Raw genomic sequence first — 19,546 nt, forward strand, 5'->3', positions numbered from 1 at the left:
AATTTTGCTCATGCTCCTAAATTCACACTAACATTTCAACCTGACATTTATGAATTCAACATCAGAAATACCTTTTCTTTAGTAAGACAGGTCTAGCACCTTAGCAGAACTTTTAAACCTTTTTTTAATAAGTAAGGCTAAAAAGCTTTGAGTGTTATCTTTATCTTCTACTTATGACTACTTAACTATTTAATTGCTCTTCTGCTCCTGTGTTCATTGAAAATAGGAGTACATGGGCCTTCATCAGACCAAAAACATTGGGATGTGTTACATCATGCTGTTTTTGTAAGACTGGCTAACAATTTCCAGGTTCTTGTGTGCTTTGTGAACTTGGTTTAGAGTTATGGTACTGCCATTTTTCCTTTCTTTGTTGTGTTTCTAGTCTTCGTAATCCACTGCTGTACAGTCTGCAGGGTCCTCAGGAGTAGAAAGTGAGCACACTCTTGTGGTTACCTCTAATAAGCAGTGTTGGTGGAAGGTCCTTTGTCAGAATGTCCAGCCAGGCCATGTAGAGGTAATCAGAGACAGATTCCTTACGAGCGATGGGCATGCTCCTGCAGGGAGGTAAAGGCATACATGGTTAGAGCCCCATCTCTCACTGCAATCGATTAAGTTCGGCAGTTTTAATCTTAGTCAGCCAGCAACAGCCTATACTTACACAATGATCAGATTGGCTGATTTGGAGTTTTTCTGAAGCAACTCGTTCAGACGGACCTGGAGGTGTGTCTGTAAAACAACAGCGGTTATTTTGTTTACATTTTTTTCAGTTGAACAGTACAACACCTCCAAGGCAAACAAATGTATATTCATGACTTAGCTGTACATTAAGTCTTAGTTTCTTGTCAGAGCTTTTACCTTCTCCTCAAAAGTGTTCAGTTCTTCATCAGTGATTTTCCAGGACCACTCTCCCTTCAAGGCTTCAGCCTCAGCTGTGTCTTTAACCCCCTCATGTAGACGGAAAGGCTCGATCATCTCTTCTAACTCCTGCAAGCTGAAAGAAAGAAGATTAGAGCATGAGATATATATGTGGAAAATATTATTTTAAGAAATCATTGGGAGATGATTACATTTTATTTTTATGCTTGTGCTATCTGGCCTGCTGTTACTACCTGTCAGAGGTGGGTCTTAAATGGATGTCATCAATGACGGTGATATCAGTGCAGTCAATTCTGAATTTCTTCAACAGAGATTTCATCCTGCAAGACAAGTTATCCCAGATTGGTTAACATTCTTATAAATGTTGCAAATTATTCCAACAAATAAAATCTTGTAAAATTGTTTTGTTTTTTCACTGTATGAATTTTCATAAAGTGGAAGTAGTAATGCAGTGTATCATTCAGAGTGTAGGCTAAATAAATTAGAATTTTCTTTGCCAAACGGCCTTGTGAAAATGTAATTGAAGTCAGGATTTATAAAACCTGGAGTCCAGTCAGTGGAACAATATTGGAGGACTGTCTATTTGAGATACTTCAATTTAGGGAAAAAACTTGAACATTTTGTTTAGTTCTTCTTATTGATGTAGCCGTGTTTTGCAAATGTTTTCCCATAATCTAATTTCAATCCATCAAGCTCAAACTCATGCTGAAATAATGTTTTACTCACTCCATTTTATCCAGCTCACCACGTCCAGGGAGCCCTGCGATGAAAATCCTTAATTTAGAGTTCTTCCACTTCTTCCTGGTAGTGAGGATGTAGGGCAGCAGCAAAGTAAGACCTGAGAGAGATTTTTTTCTTTAGTTTGATGCAAACAAATCCAGTCGTTTCATGATGCAAAATATACGTATTTGTAGTTCACACTTTCCAAGGACATTAATGTTTTTGAACTTGAGCTAGCCACCATGAATTTAATAACTCATCCAGAGGAATTAGATGGTGTTAACTTATTCCTATGATGGCTTATCGTTTAGCTTAATCTTTGGTTCTACTGTGTTGTTCTAGTTTAACTAAGTCTGCAGAGTCTTTGCATGTGAATTTGATGCGTCTCTGTTCGTGTTTGTGCGTTGCAATTTACAGGCCAGATACAAAAGAGAAGGCTGCAACACATACCTCCATCGTCAAACAGCCACCACACATCAATGGTGCCTTTTGGTTGTTTCTTTTTGAACTGAGCGCTGGCCTCCAACAACCTCTCATTCATTTTAGCAACATGTTCGGGTGGAGGGCCGCACACTGACACTGGGGGAGAGAAAAATGAGAGAAATGTGAGCTACATGAGGGTGAGGACTGCAGCAGGGCATATAATTCATTGATAGAATGTGGAGAGTTAAGTCAGATGGAAAAACAAGCGCAAGCCAATATTAAGAGTAATGCTACATGAGCAAGAGCAGCCATCTTTCAAGTCTAATGTTGCAATGAGTATGATGAAGATTGTATACTAATGGCCATCACTGCTTTGCCAAGATGCAGCTCACTAGTGTATGTGTGTGAGATGTTGAGACAGAGACATATTGAGTGAGACGATGTCTGGGTTAAAAGACTGCTCTTAAGAGATGCTCTTCAAATGGAATGAAATGCACCACATTATTGAATTACACCCTCAGAAATATCTTTAGTGGGAACACTTGATTCAATTATATCTCAAAGGGAGTGGGGAGAAGTTTCCAAAAAAGATCCACGATGTTGTTCTTATTATTTTATTCTGGGAATGTGAGTGTATGTAGGAGTGCCTTTTTTTTTTTTTTTTTACATATTTAAAGACCATACTCACCAACTGGCTGAAGTGTATGTGAAATGTCGGGTGTGATTTGAATGAACAGAAATAAGTACTACAAAGATACCTCTGGTCGTGAGCACTTGCTGCGAGGAATTCCTGCTCTTTCTAAATAGTCCTCTTGATTTCCCTCCACTTGGTGTGATTTCGTTCTCCAGTACCTGTTGCTCCTTTGCTGCCTTCAGCATCTCATCTGAAAGATGTAGTAAGATTCAAAGTTTATAATCAATATGTACTGATGGCAATTTTTTGTAACATTAGCATGGATTATTTTTGCCATTGAAAATATTTATTATTTAACTAAATGGTGATTGTATAGAAATATCTTTAAAGCAGCAGAACACTGTGCTTGGTGGGGAGAATAAAGGTTAATGTGATTAAACTATTTACTTATACTTTTTATGTCTGCAGCTGTTTTAAGGTCCTCTATTTTTCATGCCACGGCAGCTGGCTTGAAAAGAATTACAGTGGCCTAAGTGTTGTTAAAATGATGCGTGAGTTCGTAGATTAATGTAGCCTAAAAAAGTCATACTGACCTTCTGCTTCAACAAAGTGTGACACGTCCAGTCCCTGGTTCATCCTCAGAATCACTGTACCGTATTCATAGTCAAATGCGTCACTTTGAAAAAGGGAAACATGGCACCAGCTCATGACAAAGATATCCTGTCTTTGCTCAATCACAGTAGAAAATATTGTTGTATGTGCCTTGTAACTTACTGCAGTATTCCCACATAACTCTGCACAGACTCTGTCCCTGCAGTCCTCCAGTCTTTCTTGAAGCCCATCATCAACGTGTTGGGTTTCAGACGGCCAAGACCAGAAGCCTGTCATAAAAAAGAATGACACTTGCCGTAACAATATAAAGTCCAAAATCAGAAGCAGTTGTTAACTGAAGCAACACAGTTTACCATGTTGCCCAGGGGTCGTAAAACCTGGAACAAAAAACGATCTTAAAGAACTTTCAAAATGTCCCAGACAAGGAGGCTGGCTGTAAAGCCGTTTTACTGCCAGATGTTATGGCCAGATTACCTGGCAGATCTTATTTTGTCCGTAGGGGGCTCATCCAATGCAGTGCTAATCAATTCTAGTTTTTAATCTGGTGCACTGTTGGAAGTAAGCATTCCTGACAAGGAACCAAGGCCTTATATATTGAGTGCTATAGCCACAGCCATAAGACTCTTTCCTCATTAAATCTTGTTCCTTCTCTGTCCTGCAATACTATCCTGGCTTCAGCCTCATAACATAATCAAGTCACTGTTATGAGGAAGAAGTGGGTCAATAAAACGGGTTTGTCATTGAGACATGTAGGGTTGTTTGCATTTTCCCCTCACATAAATGTTTTGTGAATCCCAATCACACTGACCTGCAGCAGGCTATCAGTTCCTTCTCTGAACTTGTCACAGGCCACAGCAGCATAAAATGCCTTGCGTTTAGTCTTCCTGAGCCACTGCTGGTTTTTCTCCATGCTGGCATTCATCTCTTGGAGAGCCTCTGATCTGGGGCCCTGCAGAGATCATAGCACACAGCGCCTTGTGAGTGGAAGTGTTTGTATAAGGGGGACTCATTTTCCCCGTTCTCCTTTTTCATATTCAAAAGACACAACTGACCCTCGTCTTTAATCTCAGGTACTGAGACAGATGGCATTTGCCTCAACAATGCTTGATAATATCCATGGCTTTGCATTTGCAAATAATGCAATTACAGTATAAACTTACCACAAAGACTTCACAGGTGAGACAGAGTCCATAGGTCTTAGAGAAGGAGTGAGCCAGGTCTAGAAGTGCTGGTCTGCTCCGGGCTGAACCTGTCAGTGCTAAGATCTGAGGCCTGGGAAAGAAACGGCAATCTGTTACAGTGTCGGCTTGTAATGCGATCTTGTGTAAAACCCCTTCAGATTTTTTTTGTACATTTTTTGCCACAGTGTTGGGTCCTCTTTGTACACGCTGTGCCGTATTGTTTCGGTGATGCATTGCAGACATTTACCTGAAGTTCTTGACATGATCCTCTACGGCAGTCAGAGACAAAGCGTTGCTGACTGCACTCACAAATGTGACTGCCTGTGTGGACGAACCCCAGTTCACATCTAGAGAGGAATTGCCGTAACAGGTTAGAACACTACAGTGGGGCATTGCGAACGTACTTCCAAGCATGCAAACATGCAGAAAAAAACTCACTTGGCTTCTTGACTGTCACATAAATGTAGAGGAGGAATTCAATGGCATATGTCAGGAGAGCGGCCCACCAGTTGATGACAAACATAACAACACAGCAGAGTAAAGCACCAAACAGGGATAGCCACATGTTGTAGTACTTGTATCCAGGTCTCCAACCTGGGGAGAGTGCGACAGAATAAAAGTTAAATAAGTTTGTCCAAAGTAGTTGTTGAGATTTGATGCCTTGTTTTACAAACAAACAAACAAGTTCACAGTAACACAAAAAGTAAAGAATCTGTGGAAATGAACAGAATTACCCGAGCCTGCCCAAAGAAATTTTCATTTACAAGCTGCTCTGTCTGTAGACAAAGGCCTACCTGGAGACTTGGCATAGGATGCATGGAAGCAGGAGAAGTTGATGAGAGCATAAGATGCCAGAAAGAAGTTAGAAATGATTGGCGCAATGGCATTGAGATCACCTATGCAGACAAAGAAAAATAAAAATAAAATTCAACTTTATGTAAATGTAGTTGAAGATGTTTAAGTTAATGTACATGCTTATTAATAGCTGTTTGTAAGGATTTAATGGCAGACCGTTGAACTGACCAATGAGAATGAAGGCCACAGAAATAACAAATGTGAGGACGTAGCCACGGATTGGCTCGTTGTTCTTTCCGTGTCCCTTGGCAAAAAAATGAAGTGCCTTGTAGATGTTGTCTTTGCACAGAGCCTGAGGAGAAACAGAATTTGAAAAGATTCTTTTATTTTCAGGAGTTTTAGCTTGGTTTCCGTCTCTGTCTTAGAAAAATTTGGACTGACCTGGAAGACTTTGGGAGCGCTGACAAGTGAAGCCAGGGCTGAAGAAAGGGTAGCTGAGAACGTCCCAGCAATGATAAGGGGACCAAACCCAGACACCATAGTCATCACCTGCACCAGAGGCAAGAGAGGAGAGCGTTAAAGGTGAAACAAACCCTTTGTTGTATACAGAGATCAGATCACATCACATCAGAGTTTGAACGCTGTGTACCTGGAAGTTGTTCATCAAGCCAAAGTTGCATTTTTCCACTGCACATGAGGAGAAGTTATAGCCGAGTTCGCAAGCAATTGCTGAAGAGCCATCACAAAGTGTTCCAAGGGCAACGGTGTCATTGAGGTTTCCTGTGGCGTCACGGAGAACTGTGGCAGCTGAATAATTTAAGAGAAGAATAAAGTCAGTGATTTCATTTTAGTCCATTTCACTGTATCCTTGAAAGATAAAGTTTCTCTCAAGATTGTAGTACTTACAGACACACAGGGCCACTGCCAGATAGGTGACACCGGTGATCAGGATGGCCAGTAAGGTACCTTTGGGTATGGCTTTTTGGGCGTCCTGTAAAATAACACAGATCAGATCACAGTCAGAACATATGAAAAATAAAAAACAAAAGTAGACATTTTCTACTAACCACGTTTATTTCAATAAATAAACATTCCATGACCATATTTCTTTCACTTTTACTGACAGCCTTTTTTTCCAGTGACCTATGTCCCATTGCCCTAATGAGTCCTTTACTTGTCTCTTAAGCAATAAACAAGAGTTACCCGCAGATCACCAGAGATGTTGGCTCCAGCCAAGATTCCCGTTGCAGCAGGGAAGAAGATGGCAAACACTGAAAAAAACGATTCCCCTTTTCTAAAGTCTGGAGCGAAATTCTCTAAAAATATTTTTGCTGCGCAAAGGAGAAGAGAGGAAATCAGTTGACAGTGCCTTGTTATTGAGCCACATCTAGATATTTTTGAAAGTGAAATGATTTTGAGAGGCTGTCTCACTGTTATAATTGAAGAAGCCTTTGGCTTTCTTATCGTTGGTCGCAGGAATGAATGTTCCTACAAATACATTCACTATAGCCACCAGCAAGATGATGAGAAGAATAATCTGCGCCTGTGGAGACAAAAGAAGCAAATTCATTAAAGTTATCCTTTAACTGCAACATGCCAAGAGCACAACCTGCAGGACACTCATCTCTCACCTTGGCTTCCCATTCCATCCCAGCTACTGATATGCCCAGCAGCAACACCACAGTAATACAGCCGACGATTCTGATGTCATTGAGTTCATCCACCATGAGGAGGGCATTGTCCTGTGCGACAGAGGGCGGGGAACATACACGGATGAGCATGCAGCCACGCGTTTCTGCTATTCCCTCAGGTGCCTGATCGTTATACTATCACAAACCTTGAGCAAGTCGACCACAGTCTCAGCAAATCCCACCACATACATGGCTACAGCCACTGCATTGGCAAAGGCAAAAATAAGGCCGATCGACCCACCAAACTCTGGCCCCAAACTACGAGATATCAAGTAGTAGGCTCCTCCTGAGATGAGAAAATGAAGCACACACATGCAGTAGTGGATGATTAATCATCACATCACTGATTCACTTACTTAATATCTGGACAAGTTAAGTATTCTGTACAACAGAAACAGCTTAAAGAGAATACATACAGGAGCCTGGTGTCTTTATTTAGAGAGGCACACACATGCACACACATCTTGTTTTCCTCCATCTTCAGCTTGTCTCAGTAAAAAGTTTTTCAGTCAGGACAGTATGTGTTATCTCACACTATATGAATTTAGAAATGATGCTTTATCTACCAGCGCAAGAGAAGATGACTGTGTATGTGTGCGTATGAAAGGTTAGTCAATAGCTGAATTGGGTTTTCTCTTCTGATGAAGCTGTCTCATGTCTGTTGACAATGAGTTGCCTTACCTCCTCTGACTACCCCATTAGTACAAATGGCGGACATAGAAAGACCAGTGATGACTGTGACCACGCAGCTGAGAAGAATGACCACAATTCCCAGACCTGAAATACAGCACAGGCAACAACTTATATTGATTTTTTTTTTCACCACAACTTGCTGAGCTGTTGTATTTTTGTAAATATAATTTACAAAATAATATAAAAATGATGATTGTGAAATGAGGTCCTGATTCTCACAGTGACCTTTTAAACACAGTGAAAGTCCAGGTCAGAGGAGCCCCAGGGCTATAAGTTATAGCCGCCTGCTCTACCTGCTCTGTCAACGGCCTGTGGCTTTCTTTGCCTCTCAAAACCATTTAGTTTCACCTCCAGAACAAAAGAGCCTCTCCAATCAATGGGTTCTTGAGCAATGAACACCCTTATGAATCAATTCAGACAGCTCCCCTCACTTTCTCTCATTTTTCTCTCTCTCACATGCTGCTCATAGAGAAAGAACTCTGAAAAGCCAGTTAAGTTGAATCTGCCCCAATTTAATCACCCCATTGCTAATGGGTGGAAGACTATAATCTTTTAATTGTCCCCATCCCTGGAATTACTGGCACCTTATATGTACTCAATTGAAGGATCTGCCTGCTGTTGCTGCAGCCAGTATTATATAGCATGGTTAACAAATGAATTAATAATAATGACTGGATTGAGTAATGAAGAGGGACTGGAGTGACATTGAGTCATCAATCAATTCAAATCATGTTTATATGCATTTCAAACAATCTTTTTTAAAGGCAGCAACAATATCTAATCTATGCTGAGCTGCATGGGACAGAAAAGACAAGCTCACTCAAAAACCCTGCATGTACAAATTATTGAAGCCACTGGTGGAAACTAGCAATCGTCCTTGTCTCACTCACCCCAACCTGCCTGACCAAAGACCCAGGACAGACGAATGAACAACATGACACCCCATATGTTCAGCATGCATCTCACCTATGGAAGAGAGGAAGTAAATAAATCTGCGTGAGTAACGATATTTTCATGTAAACTGGAAAAAAAAAAAATGAAGACAATCTTGGTATTGTTATTGAGATTTGAAACATTGATGCTAGAACCATTGTTTCCCTTTCAAAGACAAAATGAAAACATCTGTAAGTAAATTTAAAACCAAACTTTTTTACTGTCATGGCATCAGCACAAATTATAATTGTGGAGTTCTTCTCCTTCTCAGACTCTATATTATTACTGAAACGCGTAGTACAGGCCGCAGCTTTATAGTGACCTTGCTTACTATAAAGCAGAGAGAGCCCAACATGACCTGGCATAACTCACCAGGACACCCCGGATCCAGCCAAACTTCACGCCTCCTTGACTCTTGTCAACTGGAGCAGCAGACTCCAGGTCGTCCGAGGGGGTCCCATCACTCGTCTCACCATCATCTTCCACAATGTCTGGCACAGAGATGACTCCATTTTGCTGCGAAAATGTAAGTATGTATTGACGATGATTGCGCAAATTAGCATTTGTTAATTATCATTCATATCATTCTTAATAATATAATTATTATCATCACACAGACTGTGGTCTCTTGTTTCCTGAGCTTTCATGAGTAGTGTGTTTTTTGTGTCTCGTGTGTTAGTGTTCTTTTGTCTTCCCTGTTGTAACACACAGGACTTAAAGTAAAAATAGTGATGGTCTGATTTTGGATAAAGGTAGTTAAATTAAATTCAAATTCAAATTCAAATAAATTAAATTAAAATGTTCTAAGAATTCTTATAAGATAAATTCTGAAATGTTAAATACCTCTCATGTGTGTGAACTTATTTCCTGACATCTGGTTTGGCAAGACCTCTTAGTGTGAATTTCCATTTTCTTAAAGACAGGGATCTTGGCAACAAATGCTAGCCTTTCTGTTACAGTAATACAGAGTTTGTAATTACAGCAAATTAAAGGACTGAGTCATTCAGATCTTAGACTACTTGAATCATGGCGCAGGCCATTCCTTAATTTAAAACCTTGTTTGCCAAATGTTGACACTAAATGTACCTTTTCTCTGTTGCTTAAATCAAGCAGTGTTTATGCAAACTTTAGTCTTTGGGAACACAACTATGGGTCGCCTATATTAAGTCTTCTCTGATGATTTTGAATGAATCTCTGATTCATGGTGAAAGTTATTGCTTGCGATTTCTATTAAACTGGAGTGACTTTTATTTTATTTTGCTTCACTGTTAAAAAACAATCATAATCTAGTTCATCCTATAAAACTCAGGTGACCTACAATCTTATCTCTTTTGCAACACAAGGTAGTATAATGGCCTAATAAAAAGCACTAAAAAAAGTCCTAAGTGTGTCAAGTTTGTTGACTGCCGTGAGTTCCAGAAATAAACTACAGTGTCCTTTAACAATCTACAGGCAAAGAGATAGGGACCAAACTGTGGACACAATGAAAATGATGATTAAACAACTGTAAAATATCTTATTTGACTGTTTTTAATCTGAGTGAGTGAAGCATAACTGCAGAGCAAAACAAAGACATGCCTTGTCAGAGTCAGTGACTCAACCATTTAGTCACTGATACTTAACAATTTTGAGCTGCTTTCTGCAGAAGGTGAGCTGAAGGACAAACATGCATAGGAGAAAGGGTGTCCAAGGGAGAAAAGGGGACAAGAGGAGACCAGAAATTAATACTAGGTCAAAACTAAAGGCTGCATAACATTCGAATGAGTGACACCCACATTTTGGAACGATTTGGCTTTTGACTTGAGAGCTGTGGCATTGGTTGATATCTTTAAAGGGCAGCCAGTGACATAGTCTTCAGACAGGTGCTTGATCCGCCATATTGTTGATGGTATTTCAGGGTGTTGTTATTCATTTTTTACATGCTATTTATTGTGAATCATTGTGAATTTGGTTATAAATTATTTTAACCTTTGAAGCACTTTATGACCTTATCTGTGGGAAGTGCCATACAAATAAACTTTCCTTACTTATTTACTTACCTGCTTAAAAGTGTCGAGGATTGTTATCATCTATTCTGATCAACTTAACTCACAGATAGGTGTGCACTTACCTTCTGAAACACATCATGGAGCTCCTGCAAAGATGGTCGCACAGCCCGATGACCACTCACACTGCCTGCGTTGCGATAGAAGTCAATGTGTGGCACCCGGTCGAGAGTGTCATGCCCAAATGCACTGACCACAGATGGCCGGACCGTGCGGTTTTCCCCGTTGGGAAAGGAGGCCTCGTAGAAAGGGTCATCCAGAGTGGGATCATAAGCGTTGTTAACATGCTCCCCTCCGTTAGACTTGAACCTCTCCATCAGGAGTGTTGAAAGGGATTCTTAGTTTTAAACAATCAAGGATTAAACAGCAATATCTGTGTCAAGTCTTCTGTTATCCAACAGTGTTAAAAAAACATTGGACTGCATCAACTGGAGTGGTTATCCTTGTTGATCGGTGTATAGACCAGACAATGATTAGGGTAATATTGTTCTCCTCTGAGCCTCCTGAGTAAACTGAGTTTGTCTCAGATGGCCTACCTTTATACCTTGCAAGCCAGGGTTTTACACTGGCTGTCAGCTATTGGCTAATTGTCAGGATCAACCCTCAGAAAACGGAATGAGGGGTGTCAAAAATGTCCTTGCTCCATCCTAGGGGACACAAAGGCATTGCTTAACGATTAACTAAGTCATAAAAGACAAACGCATGATAAAAGTGCTCACTGCCTGAGCTCTGAAGAATTGATTACTAATATTGTCTGAAGCGCAGGGCAACAGCACATGTTGTTCTGTGGCCACAGTTTATGGGGCTGTGGATGGTATTTCCTCAGACCTCTGGGCCCTGTGGATGAATCACAGGGAAACATCCATGTGGATGTCCTCACCGACAACTATAAACAAAGCTGGAAAAGTTTCAAGGTTACAAAGTATTTATTATGGAAGTAGAAAAAGACCGAAGTTAATAGAAGGTGATAGAGATTTATTAATTTCATAATACATATGTAAGTAATAGGATTTAATCAACAGAATAGTTTGAAAACAAGATCAGTCAGTCCTACAGTGACTAAGATGTACCCATACGTGCAATAAAACTCATTAAATGCATTTTATCTATGATTTTTTTCTTTGCCACAAAATGTTAGGTAAGGTAGCAAGTGCAGAAGAAATGGCCCAATTCATGAGGAAAATTGGAGTTAATATGAGACCATGAGTTACAGGAACATGCCGGAGGCATTTCTCCAAAGCCACATGACTTCTAAAGAGCCTTTAAAAGACCTCTTAACAGGTAAACTTCCTTATTACTGATACACCACAATGATTTATGCACCCAGTGAAAAGCGCACTAATGACTTGAAGTCTGACCTTGGCTGTATTGCAGGAAAATATTCCAGCACGTGTTTATATGTACAGATTGAAAGGAGGCAATCAATAACACAATGCTTATCAAGATGTGGAAGACAGTAATTCAAAGCTATTGTAATTTAAACGATACTGACCGAGTCATGGTGAGGACAGAAACTTTTCCAGGTAGGAAGTAAAGATTACTGCAGGAGAACAATCCTTTTTCCACCTGCCCCTGTTTCATTTCTTATTCATTTTCACATTAAAAACAACCCTTTTAACAGGTGACAGCGAGAGTAAGTTTATTCTGTTATTCTGTTAAATATATTGTTCGGTCTTTTCTTCTGTAACATTGCAGCCGTCTGCAATTAGAGAAAGGAATTTGTCAACATTCTGGACTCCAGATTAAAGCAAGTCACTTTCATTATTTGGCCTGCTTGAGTTTTTCTCAGCTTCTGATTGCGTAAACCCAGAGTTTACAGATCCTTAGGGATCAGTTGAGCCTATATGGTGAATCTGTTATAACAGGTGCATGTACTTGTACTTGTGTACAGAGTGGAAGAGAACCTTCACTTAATGTCTGAAGGGTTCAGAATAGGTTAAAAAATGTGTATATCTCACTGCTGAATTTATCAAGCCTTGCTCTGCACAATGTGATGTGAGAAGCGATTAAGTACAAAGTAGCAGATACCAATTGAAAGGATACTGCTGATAGTATATCTTAAAGGGCTGTAATAAATAAAACTGTGGGTAAACCCTACAGAATAAGGTCAATGGTTTTAAATCTTGAATTTATATGCCAAAGCTCCTCCTCAGGAAAATCAGATATGTCTTAAGCAACAGAATGGAGGAATATAAGAAGATCTGGGGAACAATGATTATCTTTTTAAAGGGAAGGTGGAGTCACCCATACATGAGATTATCATGTAATTAGTTTTATTAAGTTCTGGCTATTGTCTACCACATTATTTCTCTGTTACACTTTGATTGTCCTGTAATGTTAGTTCTCAAAGTTATTTCGCTTTATATAAACATGGGAAAACTAAAGGAACCCGAATATATATGCCAAAAGAAATTTATCTGAAAAAAAAAAAAACAACAAACGTTGAGTCAGTTAAAAGTGAATTATTAAACATAATAGTTTTATAATCATTAAATAACTGTCAGAAAACATTAATTCTTTGGGGTGAGGCAGTAAATTTCTATATCCAGCAGAATGCTCTACTTTGTATACTGATAAACTTTATGAAATAGGACCATTTTAAAAAAACAAACAAACAAACAAACAAACAAACAAACAAACAAACATATATTCACCACCTCCCTGAACCGGCTTCAAGTATTTTTGGAAGCTACTGCCCTTAAAGTAGAATTAACTTTAGATAACAACTCTTTGAGAGCTTTTTGGATTGCTTCGGTGATAAAAGACCTATTGTATCTACTGGTCTTGTCACATCAAATCAAGGACATAGCTCATGAGGTCCGAAGACCACATCTAATAAAACTGATGACTGATAATCAAATGCTAAGGTTCATTAGTTAGCTGACTCATGTACTCTCATGCTATGTAACAAGATCGTGTTAAGCACTCGGGTACTATTCCAGTGTAAGTGTTTCCCCGCCCTAATTATTTGTCATCAAAACGTACAAATAATTCCAACAATTTGGATTGTTTCTCTTAAGCAATAGAAATATTATGGGTAGTATAAATGCAAGCCCTGTTTAAACAATTTTGGGAGAAAAAAAGAGAAAAGAAAAAGAACAAATGCAGAATTTTTGCATTTGTTCCAGCCAACGAAATCCAGCTCAGCCAACTGCATTCAAAGATATGACGGTCAATGCAAGACAAACACATGTTAAATTTTGATAGAATTATGACTCTTGGTCAATTTTTTCTCTGAGGTTAGTGGGCTTCTCTGACCAAACAGGAAAAGCATGGTGATTTTTTTCCTCCAGATAAGGATGTCCCATATGTGGCAGAGATAATGGTGCAGTAATGATTGCATTCCTGACAAGTGATGCTTGGAGGGAGGTGTGCGTCGGGGCTTGGCCTCTGAGTGCAGTAGGATTTGCAGATCAAGACCTCTGTTATCACCACAAAGCTGTCAATAGATGCCGGACTGTATCACTTACCGGTGCCACCTTAGCCTTTTTTTTTGTGTCTAAGGCCATGCCTGCACATTTGCACCTGTCATAAACTGTAGCCGGATCTCTACTTAGAAGTTTTATCGCTAACTAACTGTGATCGTCTGACCTTCTTCTGCTCCTTCGTTTCCTCTTTTGTCGCATTCATGTTGGACTGGCAGAATTCAGTCACAGAGGCAAAGCTTTTCATTTTCTTTGAGACGAATTTTAAACTTCTCCAACACTATTATGCTAACGAGTAGAGGTGATTTCAATTTTTTTTATTTCAATTGCTCAACAGATTGAACAGACCCACAAAGCAATAATTTGGCCAACAATATTTTAAAATGAAGACATTCTATTTATTTCACATCATTGAATCAAATCTATATCAATGAGAAATCTCTACCACCAGCTGAGCAAGCAACAGGTCAGAAGACGTCATCGGTCATCATGATATGCCACACAGACCCACACTCACACCCGCAAACATACACACACACGCACACACATAAACAGGTGCTCTAATGTTTTTAGATGAAGGCACATAAACCCATTGAAGGTCACAGTAAGGCAGATTCACAGCACTAAGGAGAAACCGTGGACTGTAAAAATTAGCAAAGGAACACCCAAGACTTTGACCGGTCGGCCGTATTACAGAATCCCTATTTAGTCCTGTCTTCCTCTTCATGGAGGGAAGAGAGCAGATGTAAACCGGTGAGGATGGCTGGGAATAGGAGGAAAAAGATATTCATGTACAGCTGACATCCCACCCCCTATTTTCCATGTGGCCAGACAGTTAGCGTTCCTCTTTGCCAATTTAAAACTAGCAGCACTGAAAGACAGAGTTCTTTGTATATTTTTAATCCTCATTTCCCCTCAGATATTCTTTGGCTTGATCACATCAGCCAACCTTTAGACAGTATCATACATATTTGCAGACAGTAAGTAAACATTTTTTTTCTTGCACCCAGATTTATAATTGTGGGAACATACGGTAGATCATCACTCAAGACCAGCAGCAGCACAAACTCAAAAAGAGTTGTTTTTGCATCATTTATAAACAGTAACACCATAATGTCAATCACAGTTTGTTCAGTTGCCTTTCACTGCATGACTTTGAAAAACAAGACACCATGGAAAGGACCAATCTGTACATACACAGCAGCAATGTCAGCAGCAACAGTAGCAGCAGCAGCAGCAGCAGCATCCCTTTGGCTCACCAACAGATTGGATTTGATTAGTCCACAAAGCACTGGTTTGACATAATACCCTGTATCCATCCAGACAACGTACATTCTTGTGCAGCGCAGCTCTGCTATGCAGAGGTGTAACCCCTTTCATGTTTCCCATTCTGAGTTCACATGAGGCATCTTGTCCCTGAGTCTTCATGCTGTATCTGAATAGTCCTGCTGCACCTTAGTTCCCCACCCTCTCCTGTGAGCATCCACCTCTTTCCATCTCGTACACTCTACAGACATTCAACTTGTATACATGGGTTAAAGGGAGTGTCACCCATTTCTGTGTAAATTGATGAGCTGAAACGCACTCCGCCACGAGCAGAGGAGAATACGACATAGCGCCTATCTCATACTTGGTCAGACACACACAACAGATATGTAGTCACATACAGTAGAGAGACTCTACAGAGGCTCTTAACTAACAGTGCACGCACATACAACAACATACACAGCTTCAGTCTCTTGGCTGAGTCTGTCGCAGAGAGATGTCTTAATGGTGTGTCAGTGCCAGGTGCAATGGTTGTGCAGGACAGTGTTTTACATCTGTTTGTATGTGTGTGTTTGTGTGTGTGTGTGTGTTTGTGTCTGCGTGTGTCTTTGTCTGTATGTATAGGCATTCCTGTTCGTGGAGACATTCATAGATGTGTGTGTCCCTGTGCTAAGTTAGGGCGTACTCAAACGTCCCTTTCTCCAGGCCCTCAATGCCATCGGCCCAGTTGGACGAGGGCATACTGCTGTAGGGGTCCAACAGGATCCTGAAACACCTTACTATCAGCAGCCCCAGGAACACCAGGAGCATCCCCACAAAGGCAAATGCTGTCTTCTGCTCCAGAGTGAGCGAGTGTGCCATCATGTCGTTTCCGCTCATGGCAGCAAGGGAGTGGTTGTAGTGGACGCTAAACATGGTAAATCAACATCTAGGTGCCTCATCTCTCCTCCGATAGGGTCAGGGGTTTAGTTGCCTGCATATTACCTGGACAGACATTACATGGTGGTTTTATTAGTGCTGTCTTGTCTGTATTGCAGAGAGGATCCATCTAATCAACGTCTTTTAATAGTATCACACTTCATGCTGACATTGAATAGACTGTTGGAAATAAGGGTGCTAATATGACAGACGAAATACAGATATTCTGCATTTGAGTATATAGGTATCTATAAATACCCTATTTTGAGTGCAGTATCAAATAGACGTCCATAGACTTTGATCTCTCCTCCTCTCACTCTGCTCCTCTGGGAATTTTGCAGAAAATTACAAAAAAGCAAACATGAACAGAAGACTGAGGAAGGCTGCAGGAGAACGGGTTCAGGAAAACCAGCCAATGCTACGACAATTTGTCGCAGTGCATAGCCAGCAGTTAAAAAGCTGTGAGGTGTCAAACATCACATCTCATGAAGATGTGATCTTATGTATGTTATGGGTTGAGGAAAGGAATCTCTACCTGTTGCATGTCAGCAGATGCATGCCAGACAGTATAATTCCATTAGACAAGATACCAATGGTGATTGACTGAACATGATGACATATTCGATGTTGTCACGCAAGTGGAAGTCTGCTTCCATCGTTCTTTTTTTGCCCTAAATTGTCCATATGAACACAAGCAGCAGGTGGCTCAAGCGAAAGGGAGAGAGGGGTTGAGGGGGAGGGGTGGTAGAGGGGGTGTTTGGATGAGAGAGGCAGGACACATACAGACAGGGATAGTGGAATGAACGGGAAGAACCGGGAAAGACAGATGCGGGAGAAGCAAGTAGAATGACGAGGATACTGCACAAGTAATGATGGTGAGAGAGGAAGATGAGAGTGGGAGGGAGTGAGATAGGGTGAAAGAGAAAGGAGAGACTGCATTGACAGATTTTCTAGTGTGGGATGTGTGTGGTAAAAAAAGGGGAAAAAAGGAAGCATCTCACCGTCATTATTCTTCCATTCTCACAGACCTGTTGCTGCCATTTCTTCCAAGCAACTCTTCTGTCTCAGACCCCCCAGATATATGTCCATTAATCCATCCATGGCCAGCATACAGGGTGTGCTAGGCTAAAGCTTGCATTTTAACAAAATGCCACGGTTGAAGAGAGAAACAGAGAAACGGGGAGGAGGCTGGATCAAGCTATGTCTCTTCTCGGAGATACAGCTCCTGTCTTCAGGCTCCCTTACTTGCTGCCTCCTACTCATTATCATTCTGTTTCTCTATCTCACCCTCCAGGAGCACGTTTGCTCCTGCTGCATGGCAACCACTTGTTAGTCTCACTCAGCTGCTCCGCTTCCTCAGTTATTCACAACACCCCCCCACCCTCTATGCAACACTATGACAGACGCAGCAGCATAAGGAAGCAACCCACCTCTTCCTCCTCTTCTCTCTTCATTCTCCTCTCCCCGGCTTACTTGGTTCTCCTCAAAATGTAACAGGAATATCAGGGTTTAGCCAGTAGGAGAAATGCTGCCTCTCGCTGCTCCTGGCCGCTAAATGCTGCTGCAAAGGTATTTTTGGTTCAAAACACAGCATCAGAGCACAGCCAGGCTCCGAGGATAGGGCTGTGCTCTGATGCTGTGTTTTTAATTGGTGCAGTTTGCTGTGGCCAAATTGAATTAGCCCCCCCTGCTTAAAGGCTCAGGAAGACACCGGTGTTTGAGTGGATTTGACTTGAGTGAGTAAAAAAATGAAATAACAGTCTACAAGTCTCCAACAGTATCTGCTTCATCTGTTTTGTTGTTATGCAGTGTAAATTTCAATCAGCGATGTAGTTCCTCTCGCAGTGGTGCAGTGACTCGGATCTAAGGATAAGGCAGGGCATGAGGGAGATGGCCACAACTAGTGTGTGCTGTGCAATAACTGAAAAGTGGGATGGAGGACTCTGTTTTCCTTTTTCAGGTGGGGACAGCTGCAAATTTTCCCAGAGCAAATCCAAACACAGAGTTTTATGCCTCTGCAGAGCCCTTTAAAGGGTTTTTTCCATTTAGTTCTATAGCAGTTTTTAGTGTTGCTGTGCACTTTGTAGTTGGTTAGCAGTACCTGTGATTTGTTGGCCAAGTCAAGCATTCATAAATTCTGTTTCTTTTCAAAGGTAGTTATTGAAAATTAGATGAGAAGAGGGCAGGCTGTGTAGACCATGGACTTGTTAGACATTTTCTGGTTTTGCTCTCATGACAACTTGACAACATGTCAAAATAGATACAAATGGGTCATAGTATAATAATGGGTGGTCATCAATAAGTCAAGTTACAGACAATTTTTAAAAAATATTGAAAATATTAGTAATATTCTAATCATTTCATAAGTTAATTAATGATCTTGGAATGAGATTGGAAAGAATCAAATCAATGGTGAAAATTAACACAAGTTCAGTGACTTGGTTTGGGTCTTTGCTTTCATCAGTTTGTCACTCTTTGATTATGTACTTTGGACTCTTCTGGCTTTGAGTGGGAACTGCAGAATCTGAACCTGTTGCATAAAGTGTATTAGAATATTCCAAAGTGTCCATAGAACATCAGGATAAAGCCTGCTAGACTTTTATCTTAGCCAGACAGCAGGTCAATAACAAAACTGATACTGAGAACAGTAAAACTGTGATTCTGTGAACTCTTCTCACATTATCCCTTTTAAAGTTAATGAACTTTACACTACACCCTTGTGTGATTATACAATCTGTACAAGAAAGTACAAAGACAGATACAGCAAAATTACCAGGATTTTACCAGGATACTTTATAAGGGCTCCATTGGCAAAACTGCTGCAATTACTAATTCTCCTGGGGTCCACAGTTTAATTAAATTTACACCATCCATTGTAAGTTAAGTTATCATTTAAAAGGGGTGGTCTGACTTTTTTGAATGAACATAATAATTTATGGTCCTGTTATTAAAGAAATCTTGCCAAGGAGATTGTGGAAGATAAAAAAATAGAAATAAAGCTGCTGGGAAAAATTATATTTGCTATTTTGACATCTCCTGTTGTTGTCAGTGTGTTCCCAAAGAATAAACCCCAAAAAAAGGTGAAACTCTACAAATCTGATAAGCTATATACATTTTTACACGTAAAGTTTCCTGATACAAAGAAATTCTTATTTCAGTTGAAATCAATTACTTGGTGGGCTAAACATTAATAATGTGCATGTGATCAACAGATTATGATATTAAAATATGAGTGTAGTGTGATTTCAGTAATACATGCAGACTTTTCTTTAGTTAGTTCAGTTTGTTGTTGATTTATTGTTTGTTCATTCACATAGTTATTTAAGCCACAGCA

At 40.3% G+C, this 19,546-nt stretch overlaps 2 protein-coding genes across 2 annotated transcripts; both read right to left on the reverse strand.

The window, feature by feature from the left end:
* Positions 1-418: 418 nt before the first annotated feature.
* slc12a1 (solute carrier family 12 member 1) lies at positions 419-10,920 on the reverse strand. Its single transcript, XM_029499088.1, has 26 exons — positions 10,669-10,920; positions 8,931-9,074; positions 8,516-8,591; positions 7,614-7,709; positions 7,079-7,218; positions 6,873-6,983; positions 6,673-6,784; positions 6,445-6,572; positions 6,148-6,232; positions 5,891-6,048; positions 5,683-5,790; positions 5,470-5,593; positions 5,241-5,342; positions 4,885-5,040; positions 4,694-4,793; positions 4,426-4,537; positions 4,074-4,214; positions 3,428-3,534; positions 3,247-3,329; positions 2,778-2,903; positions 2,047-2,175; positions 1,603-1,714; positions 1,110-1,196; positions 856-991; positions 659-726; positions 419-554 (listed from the first exon to the last, which is right to left on the reverse strand). The coding sequence occupies exons 1-26, from the start codon at positions 10,918-10,920 to the stop codon at positions 419-421; spliced, it is 3,129 nt and encodes a 1,042-aa protein (XP_029354948.1).
* A 5,043-nt stretch (positions 10,921-15,963) lies between these two features.
* ctxn2 (cortexin 2) lies at positions 15,964-16,209 on the reverse strand. The gene has a single exon (XM_029498897.1). It carries the CDS (start codon positions 16,207-16,209, stop codon positions 15,964-15,966), a length of 246 nt encoding a protein of 81 aa, XP_029354757.1.
* Positions 16,210-19,546: the final 3,337 nt, after the last annotated feature.

Source organism: Echeneis naucrates, chromosome 3 (genome assembly GCF_900963305.1).
Source record: "Echeneis naucrates chromosome 3, fEcheNa1.1, whole genome shotgun sequence".
Lineage (NCBI taxonomy): Eukaryota > Metazoa > Chordata > Actinopteri > Carangiformes > Echeneidae > Echeneis > Echeneis naucrates.